The 13,602-nt window shown below is 35.4% G+C and overlaps 1 protein-coding gene across 1 annotated transcript; it reads left to right on the forward strand.

Annotated features, from left to right (window-relative positions):
• Positions 1-420: 420 nt before the first annotated feature.
• Positions 421-11,732, forward strand: ap2s1 (adaptor related protein complex 2 subunit sigma 1). Its single transcript, XM_048160435.1, has 5 exons — positions 421-585; positions 1,064-1,213; positions 1,664-1,777; positions 6,122-6,181; positions 10,630-11,732. The coding sequence occupies exons 1-5, from the start codon at positions 583-585 to the stop codon at positions 10,729-10,731; spliced, it is 429 nt and encodes a 142-aa protein (XP_048016392.1). The 5' UTR covers positions 421-582; the 3' UTR covers positions 10,732-11,732.
• The last annotated feature ends 1,870 nt before the right edge of the window (positions 11,733-13,602 follow it).

The raw sequence follows: 13,602 nt of genomic DNA on the forward strand, positions 1-13,602 counted from the left end.
GTATAATAACTTATCATTAATAATAATAATAATAATAATAAAGAACAGAAATATTTGAAAAATGTCAAAACGTGGTAGTCTACATAATAATAGCCATAGGTATATAATTTTTTTAAAGAAAAGTCGAGCTATTTAGGTTCTGTAAACGTTGAAACCCTCTGGATTAATGTTCATAAAAGCTGTCAATTAATATTATTTAACGTTATTATTATTTACATGCGCCTTGGGCTCTATTTAGTAACTAATCCCAAGCAAAAGCCATATTAAACATCTAAGTTATAATGTTTTAATGTTACCTTTAAGTCATGTGCTATCATCGACAGTTCAACCGCGGTGTACTATTGTAATTGTAGTATGGAAAGGCGCATTCTCTTGATATCGATGTATGTTTACAGCTAACTGACAAAACTACATTACCCATCATTCCTAGCACCAACGGCCCTCTTCTCGCATCCTGTCGGGTGAAGATAGCGGGCGGCTACAGAACCTAACCCAAGCCGAGGCTGCTTTATTTCGTAATTAAATCAATTAAACATTGATTAAAATACCTCAGGACACATTAAACGATAAATACAGAGCAAAATGGTAAGTGCAGATGCCTATTTTTGCTTGTTCGGATCGTTATGTTGGGTAGTTTGAGTGTCTGTTCTTCTCGGCTAACATGCTAGTAACGTTATATATGTCGATTATAACAACACGACCAAGGTCATAATTCATATTATATAGACATAATGTATTGACTATAATATCAAAGAGAACAAAATAATCAGCCTTTCATTACTCTAATTCGGGTCAGAATAGGAATAACGCTGAATGAATGAAGCTAAATGCTCATGCCTAGACGCAAACTATGTATAACCTGTCTAGTATCTAATGAATAATGTCTTCTCATATACATAATATAATGCATTATACGTTTATAATGGCGGCTTATGCATCTTGAGCTATTCAAATGCTAATAAAATGCACTGTCATTATGCCTACAAACATACTAACACGGATTATGTCAAATTCATGACTTGAATGATTAGGTCTAAACTTTTCTCCTGTTCTTCCTCCTCAGATCCGCTTTATCCTCATCCAGAATCGAGCAGGGAAGACCAGGCTGGCCAAGTGGTACATGCAGTTTGATGATGATGAGAAGCAGAAGCTGATTGAAGAGGTTCACGCCGTAGTGACAGTCCGTGATGCCAAACACACCAACTTTGTAGAGGTAAGACACTTACTTTAAACGTTTTACACTAGCTGTGGTTCAGAGACGTTACTGTCCATCACTGTTAGATAATTAGTGTAATGCACAAGGAACGGAGATCTAATCCAGGGGTTTTCAGAATGACTTGGGAACAATATTTATTGTGAAAAGATCTGTAAATAAATTAAGATGTTTCCCTTCAGGTAGAAACGTTATTTCTTTAATCTTTGATTTGGTAAAATTACAGAATAAAAGCCAACTATTTGGTTTACTAAATAATGTCTTTATAATATCATGCTTACTAGGTTTTTACATTCGTATATATAGTTGCCTTTATGCTTTAGAAAGGAAGTTCCTCACAAGAGGATCATAATTTTTGGAGGCATCAAAAAGTATTCAGTTTCAAAAATGATTTGTAAAAAAGGTGTTTATATATTGGTCTTAGATGTTATATATTGTTTTCCTCTGCAGTTCAGAAACTTCAAGATCATTTACAGGCGGTACGCCGGCCTGTACTTCTGCATCTGTGTGGATGTGACAGACAATAACCTGGCTTATCTGGAAGCTATTCACAACTTTGTTGAGGTAAATCATACTGAAGCTAGGTTTATAAAGTTTTATATATACAGGAGTGGCCAAAAGTGATGTCTGTCCTAGGAAAATTGACATCTGCCCCCTTTATTCAAACATTATTAAAGATTTTGTAAGCAAATTGCATAGTTGTGCTTGGAGTCGATTGTTTTATTAGTGATAACGCAATGAGACATGCCAAATTGTACGGACATAATTTTTTGGCCAGCCTGTCAATCATGCAAAGAAATGCAAAAACAAGAGAGAACCAATGAAATATTAATAACTGATTATGTTGTAGTCAATGTAGGCTTTTTCCTGTGAGCTTTTTGGTTTCCTATGCATTTTCTAGCTTAGTAAAATAAAGCCTGTAGCTGTAGTTAAACACCTTAACCAAGTTTAGTGTCTTGTTCTTCCCTCATATTTAAAATATTTTAAAAATATAAAATATTTCTCATAATTTGGTTTAATCAAACTTGTAGGGTCATTAAAAACAAATATCTCCTTGAATGTTTTTTTTTGGGCCACTGCTGTATACACTGATCCTTTTCGGCTCCCACTAAATTAAATATAAAATCATTATCTATGTGTTATGCGTTCAATCGAGCAGCTAAATGGTGTAATCAGCATGCTTCCTGATCATTAAATTGATTATGCTGCACAGAATCCATAATTAAAAATCTCTCTTATATGCACTTTTATGAAGCATAAATCAAAATGAGATATGCAGGAAGTTCAGGTTTCTAGCTTTAAAATGTCAGGAGATTAACTTTAATGAAGGTTCTTAATGTGCAGCATGATTAATGTGCTTTTCATTAATGTTTAAATGTGATTGCGTGCTTGTTCTACCACAAATACCAGTATAATCAAGCTTCTAGTCTTTTAAAGAAATACTTCATTCAAAGCAATATAGCTAAAAAAAATCTTGATGTTTATGAACGTTTTTGATCTGAAATGGCTTTAAGGGTAATTTAACCCCCAAATCAGAAGAATCATCATTTTGACCAAACAGCCACAAACCGACAAACCGATTCTAAATGTTTAATAACAAGCAGAACAATGAATTGAGTTAAAACTAATCAAGCATGTTTTTCAGTTTTTTTTTTTTTACTAATTGGAAACATGGGAAAATAATTTTTTCTATGTGCCCAAATCATAAATACAGAAGTGGAATTATTTTTTACAAAGATTTCAAAGCATTTCAAATGTTAAGCAGTGAACAAGTGTTTTCCGTGTCGGAATGTCTGTTTTTGTTTTGGTCTGTGTGATCCCGCCCACTGCCAATTTACCCAGTAGTATTTCGACACCCCGGGTTGCCAGTTTGGCGGAGAAAACAGCGTATTGTAGCCATGGAAGCCAGCAAACGAACTGGGTCAGAGATCACAGATTCTACCTGACCTAAAAAGCCTTGGCAATAAACATTGCAAACCTATACATTAGCTGATCAACGTACCGTGTAAGGCTCTTCGCTTTCCATTGTCAATTATGCTCGTTTCTGTTGTGTCTCCTCAATCTGGCAACCTGTGTGAGTGTTGAGTCTGAGGTAGTCTCGCGTAGCCAGACCTTCAGACTGACGGCAGAAGGTCTGGACTCTATCGCAGCTTTCATTAGACAAAAACCGCCCAAGAGGACATCCTGTAGAATTCAACCAACCAGGTGACGACTTCGATTCTCCTGAAGTGTTTCCAGTTAAAGGGTTAGTTCACCCAAAAATTAAAATAATGTCATTTATTACTCACCCTCATGTTGTTCTACACCTGTAAGTTCATCTTCGAAACACAAATTGAGATATTTTTGTTGAAATCTGATGGTTCAGTGAGGCCTGCATAGCCAGCAATGACATTTCCTCTCTCAAGATCCATAAAGGTACTAAAAACATATTTAAATCAGTTCATGTGAGTACAGTGGTTCAATATTAATATTATAAAGCCACGAGAATATTTTTGGTGCGCCAAAAACCCCCAAAATAACGACTTATATAATGATGGCCGATTTCAAAACACTGCTTCAGGAAGCTTCGGAGTGTTATGAATCTTTTGTGTCGAATCATGATTCGGATCACGTGTCAAATCGCCAAACTGTTGAAATCACGTGACTTTGGAGCTCCGAACCGCTGATTTGATACACTGATTCGATACACTGATTCATTATGCTCCGAAACTTCATGAAGCAGTGTTTTGAAATTGGCCATCATTATATAAGTCGTTATTTATTTTTTTTATTTTTTGGTGCACAAAAATATTCTCGTCGCTTTATAATATTAATATTGAACCACTGTACTCACATGAACTGATTTAGATATGTTTTTAGTACCTTAATGGATCTTGAGAGAGGAAATGTCATTGCTGTCTATGCAGGTCTCACTGAGCCATCGGATTTCACCAAAAATATCTTAATTTGTGTTCTGAAGATGAACGAAGGTCTTACGGGTGTAGAACGACATGAGGGTGAGTAATAAATGACATTATTTTTATTTTTGGGTGAACTAACCTTTTAAGTGTGCCATATGCATCAGACGTTCAGCCAGCGGTCCATGTGCGTGAAGTCTGAGGCTGAGGCTGAAGCCCTGTCCAAATACCCACACTTGAGAGCGCGTGCACGCGACAGGAAGTAAGTGCGCAAGACTGTCCCATGTCTTAAAAATGCCCAAGTGCAGTGCCCTTAACTCACACTAAACCCACACTATCTTGAATACCGCTTCGGAGCGCTATTCGAGGCTAAGTGTATCCCATCATGCATTATGTTCGGGAACTCGCATGCCCCGAAATCGCGAGATGTCAAGGAAAACATTCGACTGTAAGTTAAATTAATTATATAGGCTATTACATATAATTTAGTAGTAAAATAAGTGTTGCACATTTTATTGAGGTAAAGATGGGTAGGCTGTGTGTATTTTGTACGTCATTTGCAACTGCTTTTTATCACTTAAAGAAGCACCACAATTTTAATATTGTGTCTTCTGTTAGTTACATAGCGACCACTGAACAGACATTTAGAAGTGTATTTTAAAATGCAAAGCACTGAAAATAATAATTAAAAAAAAAAAAAAGCTCTGTAAACACTTGCATTTTTTCTGCAAGACTATGAGTGTGTCCCATCGGGCAATCAAAAGTTCTACATACACTTGCAGTCTTCACGCCCACTTGAACACTTGAGCCAAATACAGGAAATACGTCATATAAGTAGGCAAGTGGTCAAGTGCATAGACCGTAAGTGTGGGTATTTGGACAGGGCTTAAGTCCGAGGAGGAGAGGGTGGGTGAAACGACTCTCTCCAATATTTTGAATTTGGTCTGCAGTACACATTTCAACCACTAGCTGTCAATATTACATACTGCACCTTTTAAAAAGCACATTAAAATCATTGTTATTATGTAATTTTATATAGTCAACAAAATAATATTGAATATATTGTAAGTCTATCCATTAACGCTTACCGTATACATTTCCAATCTAAATACAATTTAATGTAACACAAAGAATTATAAAATGAGCTTTAGCGAGACCTCTCACCAGGTAAATAAAGGAGCTGGAGCAGCACTTCTGTGGGTGTAATTTTCCATGTCTGAGAGACAAATGGAATGTGTCCGTGAGGGAAACCAGCGGCCAGGAGTTCAAGAACATTGTGACATGGAATTCTAGGACTTCCTCTGACCCTCACTGTAAACAACTCCCCCAACATATCCCCACTTCATTTCTGCCCAAACCAGCCCACTTTGCTGAATAACACTGGATTAAGAACAAACAAACGCCTGGGTCACCAACCGAAAACAGTCAACAGCTACTCTGCACTGGTTTTGCTGCTACTTATTGAGGTGAACGATAGACTGATGTGATTAAAGGTGCAGTAAGTGATATCTCAAATCAACCCAAACAAACAAACAAACACACCCCTCCCTTCATTGCTCCACCCCTAAAACAAACACGCAATGCAAGGGTGGATGTCATTTTATCATTGCTAAAGCGAAGCAAATTAATGTTTCACGAAAAATAAAGCAAACAAACAAGGAAGAACAAATAGTGAACATACAGTATACAAGAGTAAATACAAGCAAGTGTTTGTATCTTAGTTCTGTGAAAAAGCAAAATAATGTTACTCAATGGGGAGATATTTGGCTAAATAAAATGATCCTGCCAGAAAAGTAGCATGAGAACTTTATTATGTCTGTATCATCTCAGTGAGCTTTTATGAAGTTTTACGCATACACACTGAGGTGATTTTAGCGTTTTCTCGCGTTTCAGTGTGGGTGAGAAACTTTTGGAAATCACTTGAAAACGCTAGTGTGGACTGAGAGCGTTTTGAAACAAAAACGAGTAGATGAATGAATTGGACCTGATCTGTATTTCTCTTCCTCCACAGGTTTTGAATGAGTATTTCCACAATGTGTGTGAATTAGACCTGGTCTTCAATTTCTACAAGGTAAGTGTATATTAGGACTAAATTATTATTATAGCTAAAAATGAAGAAAAAATAAATAAACTTTAATAAACTTTGTAAACAATGCATCTATATATATATATATATATATATATATATATATATATATATATATACACTACTTTTTTTAAAGGTGCCATTGAACGTTTTTTTACAAGATGTAATATAAGTCTAAGGTGTCCCCTGAATGTGTCTGTGAAGTTTCAGCTCAAAATACCCCATAGATTTTTTTTTTTATTAATTTTTTTTAACTGCCTATTTTGGGGCATCATTAAAAATGCGCCGATTCAGGCTGCGGCCCCTTTAATTGCTCGCGCCCCTCCCGAGCTCTTGACTCTATCATTGCATAAACAAAGTTCTCACAGCTAATATAACCCTCAAAATGGATCTTTACAAAGTGTTCGTCATGCAGCATGTCTAATCGCGTAAGTATGGTATTTATTTGTTTACATTTGATTCTGAATGAGTTTGATAGTGCTCCGTGGCTAAAGCTAACATTACACACTTTTGGAGAGATTTACAAAGAATGAAGTTGTGTTTATGAATTATACAGACTGCAAGTGTTTAATAATGAAAATAACGACGGCTCTTGTCTCCGTGAGACAGTAAGAAACGATGGTAACTTTAACCACATTTAACAGTACATTAGCAACATGCTAACGAAACATTTAGAAAGACAGTTTACAAATATCACTAAAAATATCATGGATCATGTCAGTTATTATTGCTCCATCTGCCATTTTTCGCTATTGTTCTTGCTTGCTTACCTAGTCTGATGATTCAGCTGTGCACAGATCCAGACGTTAATACTGGCTGCTCTTGTCTAATGCCTTGAACATGGGCTGGCATTTGCAAATATTGGGGGCGTACATATTAATGATCCCGACTGTTACGTAACAGTCGGTGTTATGTTGAGATTCGCCTGTTTTTCGGAGGTCTTTTAAACCAATGAGATTTACATAAGAAGGAGGAAACAAATTTTCAGCATTATTACTCCAGTCTTCAGTGTCACATGATCCTTCTGAAATCATTCTAATATGCTGAATTGCTGCTCAAGAAACATTTCTGATTATTATCAATGTTGAAAACTGCTTCATATTTTTGTGGAAATCATGACACTTTTATAGATCGTGACAGATGACACATTATATAAATGTCTTTACTGTCACTTTTGATCAATTCAATGCACCCTTGGTGAATAAAAGTATTAATTTCTTTCAAAAACATTTGTTTGATGTGATGCAGCATGACTTGCCTTAACCAATCAGAGGCCTTATTGTTAAGGTAAATGCCTGGTTACATCTACCCATGAAGTGTTTCTTTAAGAGGAACATTTAGAGAAGCTTCACTGACAGAAAAACATCCAAAGCAGGGGGGGAAAACTAGTATGAGAAAAATATGTAATTAGCTCTCTGTTTCAGCAGCAATGCAGCTCCATGGCAACAGTTATTTGATGCATAATTGCAAGAGTCATACAATTAAGAACATCCACATCCATTCAGAATGAGTAGAAGTAATTATAAAGTTACCTTGGATAATTGCATTTGATTTCTGCTGAGCTAATTATCTGATGTATTTTTAATTCCACCCACTGCATGAACAGTTTGGCCCACACCAAAAGCATGCTCATGAGATTTTTTTTTTTTCTTTTTAACCATGTAAAGCATATGACATATGTAATAATTGTTAGAAATATAATTATTTTAAAAATGGAACAATTTATTGAATATGTGTATATTCTTTGAGTATTATATTTAAAGGTCCCGTTTTTCGTGGTTTTTTGAAGCTTTGATTGTGTTTATAGTGTGCAATATAACCTGTGTTCATGTTTCGCGTGTAAAAAAAACACAGTATTTTTCACATAATTTACTTATCTGTATACCGCTGTTTCCACTGTCATAAAAACGGGCTGATGACTTCCTTGTTCTATGAAGTCCCTCCTTCAGAAATACGTAACGAGTTCTGATTGTGCCAGCGGTTCCTGTGTTGTGATTCGACAGCTCTGAGCGCACCGTGCCCGGAAAGGTCACGCCTCTTACCATAACGTGGAGATGCACGCGCTCAGTGTTATTGTAAACATGTCTTTAATTTTACCCTATCAATCTGAGCCGGAATCAGACCCGGTGATTGGACTGCGGGATGAAAATAACAGCGTTTCGACGACATGGCGACAAACACACTCTACAAACGCAACTCTTGTGTATTCCTGTGGGCGGAGGTTAGTCAAAAAACTGTTTTAGTGACGTCATTAAAGAAGGAAGTAGAGGGATGTAGTCCAAACTGGCCGTTCGATGTAGGCGACTTCTGTTAAATAAAATATCTCGCTTGGCATTGAACTTTGAGCTTTAAAATTTTACAGATTTTATTTATACTCTAACAACAACATTACACACTAACTAAAGTTTGAAACATGGGATCACGAAGAACGGGACCTTTAATACATCAGGCTTTTATGGTTCATATAGTATAATATAGGAGAGTATGGAGCTCAAAAAACACCTCAGTTTTATTCAGAGGCCCAAACACCTCCAGAGTTCGTGATTGGTTTTGTAACTCACATTGATGAGTGGCGCTGCATGTAAAAGTTGAAATTCTTTTAACTTGACATGGCGTCTTAAAAACGTGGTGAAACGTGGCGAAAAGTAGCATTGAAATAGAAGAATGTGTTTTTCTATTCCAGTGCTACTTTTCTAGGGCCCTATAATTTCCGCAATCACGGAATCGCGGAATCCAGTCATAAAAACGGAATTTACTATAATATAACTCGGAATGTCACGGAATTTGTCAAATTTTTGATGAATGAATTAAAAGCAGGTCAGTACACATAAATTAAATCGCGATATAGACTAGTGACTGAATATTAAACCGCAAAAAGACTATTTAAACATGAATCCTGCATGCCTGTGTGCCTCTGAAATGAATGATGCGGAAGCGCAGTTTCATTTACCTCACACCGCCTCACACACACTCGCGCGGGGGCGCACGCACGCTGAAGCACATGTGACGCTCGCGGTGTTTTCGTCCTCTGTCGCCTCACTATATGAACGCACGAATTCATCTCCAGAGCTGCTCTGAAAGTCACTTCATTCAGCATTTAACCGCTTCGTTTGAGAAAACTACCGTCATAAACACAGAGAAACTCAAAGCTCTAGGCAAACCGTCAAAATAAAAGTTCGATTTAACTTGACAGAAACATATTACTGTTGTACAGTAGAATTTAGATAATTTAATTTAATAATACATTATTAAAATATATTTTAAACAATCTCAGTGTTTCTTCCATGTTTTAATTTTAACAGTAAAGCTCTGTTGTGCAGCACATTGTTTAACAAAAAAGTTTAATTTCATGATTAAAAGATTAATTAAATGGTATGCGTTCATTTGATTGCCAGAAAAATGTAAATACATAACAGAACTTCTGCAAAAAAATTCATAAAAATATATTTTTTAAATTAATTAATATTGTTGTTTTTAAGAATTAAATTAATTAGACATGCTTTTTGATTATTAAAATGGAATTAAACCATTAAAATGGAATCCAGAAAACAGAATTTAGTAAAAAATCTAATTTGAGGGGAAAGAATAAAACCTAGGGCCCTAAAAAAAAAAAAAAAAAGTGTAATTTTTTTGTTAAACTTTTATTAAATTGTTGGTAAATTGGACAAGATTCATTATTTCAATAAATTAGACATGCTTTTTGATTACTAAAATTTAATTTAACCATTAAAATGGAGTCAAAAAATAAATAAAACGGAAAAAAAACGGAATCCAGAAAAATTAAAATGGAAAAAACGGAATTTGGGAAAAAATGTAATTTGGGAAATAATAATACGGATTTTATAGGGCCCTATTTTTCCATTGTTTACATTGCATGTAAACGCGCTAGAATGTGCATGACCGTTATGTCATGCTTTGAAAAACGCGAAACGCGGGCAGTGGAATGGAAAAAAATCGCAAAATCTCGAGATGTGTTTTTTTAAAAGTTGAACTGATTTTAACTTGAGCGTCACGTTTTTAGAACGCCATGTCACGCGCAAGATGCTGCAAAAGACGCAAGAAGCGAGCGCGGTTTTGCTCGTCCGTCTAGCGCATTTACATAGAAAAACAATGGAAAAGTAGCAATAGAAAAACGCTTTCTGTGTGAACAGCCCCTTAGGCTACTAGTATCTCATTACACATAGTTTGTTTCTGTACAGTTTCTATATAAGAAAATGTCGATATACAATGCAATGCAAAGTATTTGTTCTAGCTCGTTTTAAATTATTTTGTTTCGTTGAAATAGACGCTCAGCACCTCGTCGCACTCCTGGCGTTTTAAAAACGCGGCGCCGGAAAAATATGCTAGCCTCGGAAAAAATGCTTTGGTGGACACCCGGCCTAGAGTGTTAGTTACATTTTTGAACGAGACTAAATGCTGCTGTTGTGTTTCAGGTCTATACGGTGGTGGACGAGATGTTTCTGGCAGGAGAGATCAGAGAGACGAGCCAGACGAAGGTGCTGAAGCAGCTGCTCATGCTGCAGTCTCTGGAGTAAAAGAGCCTACTGGTGTCCAACCTGTCACTCAATCAAGCACCATTGCAGCAGGCTCCGCCCACCCCAGCTGCAGCCAAGCCATATTATTTGTACATATGGGTGTCGTCTTGCTCAAATACATCCACAAACATTTCACCATTTCTTTAAATCTCACATATATACGATGAAGGATGTTGCCGTTCTGTTCTTTAACTTGATCGTAATTTTTAAAGCAGCTATGCATTTGTAAAAACCTTCCTGGTTATTGACCTAATTATTCTTTGGCATAGTCAGAATTGAATACTTCAGCAATTTTTTAGAACAGAAGACTTCAGTGTGTCCGACTGGCAACCTCTCCAAGCCCGTTCATTAACACTAACGCAATTAATCACGTTGGCAAAAAACTGCCGTCGCTTCTATAATTGGAAAATAATGGGCTGCACTACTTTATAGCAGTGATAAAACTTGATTTTATCAAACAATTCCTCTCCAAACATTAATGTTCAGTATGTCAAATCAAAATCTGTGAAGGTTGTTTGTATTGTGTACATATATACATTATAAATGCATCTATTTTAAGTGTAATTGTATGATCTAACCCGTCATTCCAAGCATCTAAAGTCTCAGTTGCTGCTCTTTGTAATTGCATTGCTTTGTGGGAACTGGAGCCAGCGATTAGCGAGAGGTTTAGAGAACAAGGCTGGGTGGAAGAATGGAGCTCGGGGGAAACGACAAAAGATGGTCTTACTTTTAATTTCCCCTTTTGTGGCGCTGGTCCCTCGCGCCAAGAGCTCTACGGTAGCTGCTCAGCCTTGAAACGTTCCATTACAGTTCGAGAATCGTCTTTATTTTGTACGTGTGTTTTATATCGTCTTTCTTTTATTGTCCCTTCTGCCTTAGTCCAAAGTATTCTAGATCTGCCTATTTGTCCCTGTGAGATTGATAGAAGTGCTGTTACTGTCACGTATGTGTTTCTGTCAGTGTATATATCCATGAAGGTGAAATAAAGCAACTGAAAACTACTTCAAATAGATGCGTGTTACATGTTGAGAGCTTCCGATCAGTGACTGACTTTTTTTCCCCATGTACTCTACTGCCATCTATCGAATACTGACGATTATGCAAATATATTCATGAATATGTGCCAGTTATATAGATACAATACAATAAATGATAAAGATGGAAGCAAATTGTGTTACCAAATGTATTTTTAATGAGATGGGCAAAGAAAAACAGAGCAATTCCATTCCAAAAAACCCCCCAAAAAACTAGAATATGAATTAAATGATATACAAGATTTTATATGAATTATAATGTAAAAGATGAATAATACTATAGTTATAAAATTAGTAGGCTGATGATTAATATACTTGCATTCATTTTAACTTATATGTTATCATTTGTGTTAAAATAATGCATTTTAAGCAAATAATGCTTATTTCTTAATCTTTTTTTAAATGTCACTCCATAAAATACAGGTGGTTTGTGAGATTGAAAACAATGACAAATTTTAAATAATGTGTTAACTTAAAATGTTTTGACATTTAATACAGTTACGTGTTTAATTTAGTTCTGTGTGATTTCTATAATGAAAGATTCATGCACAAGATCATGGGACTTTTTGCAATTACTGTAATCAAATTGTTATTTAATCATCTTCATTCCTTAAAAGAGGAAACAAATGCACCTTAGAATGGGGGAACTGTACATTTAATATGCAATTGTGGAATTAATAATGGGAACATTTAAAAAATAAATCAAGAATAATAAAATAATCATAAGAAAATTGATTATTTCAATAGGGCTACTGACTTGGAAATGTAAAATACAAAATATATACTAATTTAAATTATATAGAAAAATTTCAATAATATATATACTATACTAATACATACTTATTACATATAATATTGGGGAGCTCAATAAAAAAATTAAGGTCATAAAAGTAAAAAAAAAAAAAAAAATGTGAACCTCTAAAGATTGTCATTTTTCAGCTTACTCAAACATTTCTCAAAAATATAGTAGATGAAGTAGATGGCAGACCAGACCTTTATGCTCTAAACCAGATTCTGTTGAACCAGAGTATTCAACACTCTTAGAGAAGAAGGTTCAGTGTGGTTCTATATAGAATCCTAACAATTCTCAAATAACCTTTTATTCCAAAAGGTTTGTATATAAGGTGAATTGTCTTAAATGATTGCATAACACTTTCAAGTTTAATGGGTTATTTCAGATTCAGATTTTCAGTGATAATGTTTACAAGCTGCTTAATTCGTAATTTTATTACAATTAAATAAAAAAATGAATTAAAATTGTCCCATGATGAGAACCCCTAAAAGGTTCTATATACTGTATGAAGCACCTGAAATAACCCTTGAAGGTTCTATATAGAACCTTTTCTTCTAAGAGTGCACTCTTATGACAATTCGGAATGGTGGTTATTTCATATGAATTTGTACAATGTCATTCATATCACCCGTTTTTGTGTTACTGACGGTTAGTAGTCGTACTAGTCGCATTGTATGAATTCAAACAAAATACCCACCTCATAAAATGGTTGCATTTTCTTACAAAGATCAGGTTTGAAGTATTTTATTTCCCTATGAATGTCATGTTTTATGCATCTGTCACCTTAGAAATAGAGATAACTGGTTTCTATTTTGAATAAACATTTTGAACAAAAATGCAACTTGCTTACTGTCACTCCCACACAAAACAGAGACAACAGAAAAAAACATAAAAAACAAGCAGACTTTAATTATAATCTTTAAAACCAACAAGCAGCCCTCCCCCCAAACACTCTGATAGACAAATTCAATCTTATTTACAGCATAGATGATCCAGATATACAGTATTTATGAATGAACAAATCACACTGGTTACTAAGCAACA

Source organism: Megalobrama amblycephala, linkage group LG16 (genome assembly GCF_018812025.1).
Source record: "Megalobrama amblycephala isolate DHTTF-2021 linkage group LG16, ASM1881202v1, whole genome shotgun sequence".
Classification (NCBI taxonomy): Eukaryota; Metazoa; Chordata; class Actinopteri; order Cypriniformes; family Xenocyprididae; genus Megalobrama; species Megalobrama amblycephala.

Bases quoted from the DNA above. Each gene is read 5' to 3' on its own strand.
- ap2s1 (XM_048160435.1), top strand. The intron at 1,778-6,121 runs GTAAATCATACT...CTTCCTCCACAG, and splicing joins CTATTCACAACTTTGTTGAG to GTTTTGAATGAGTATTTCCA. The intron at 6,182-10,629 runs GTAAGTGTATAT...GTTGTGTTTCAG, and splicing joins TGGTCTTCAATTTCTACAAG to GTCTATACGGTGGTGGACGA.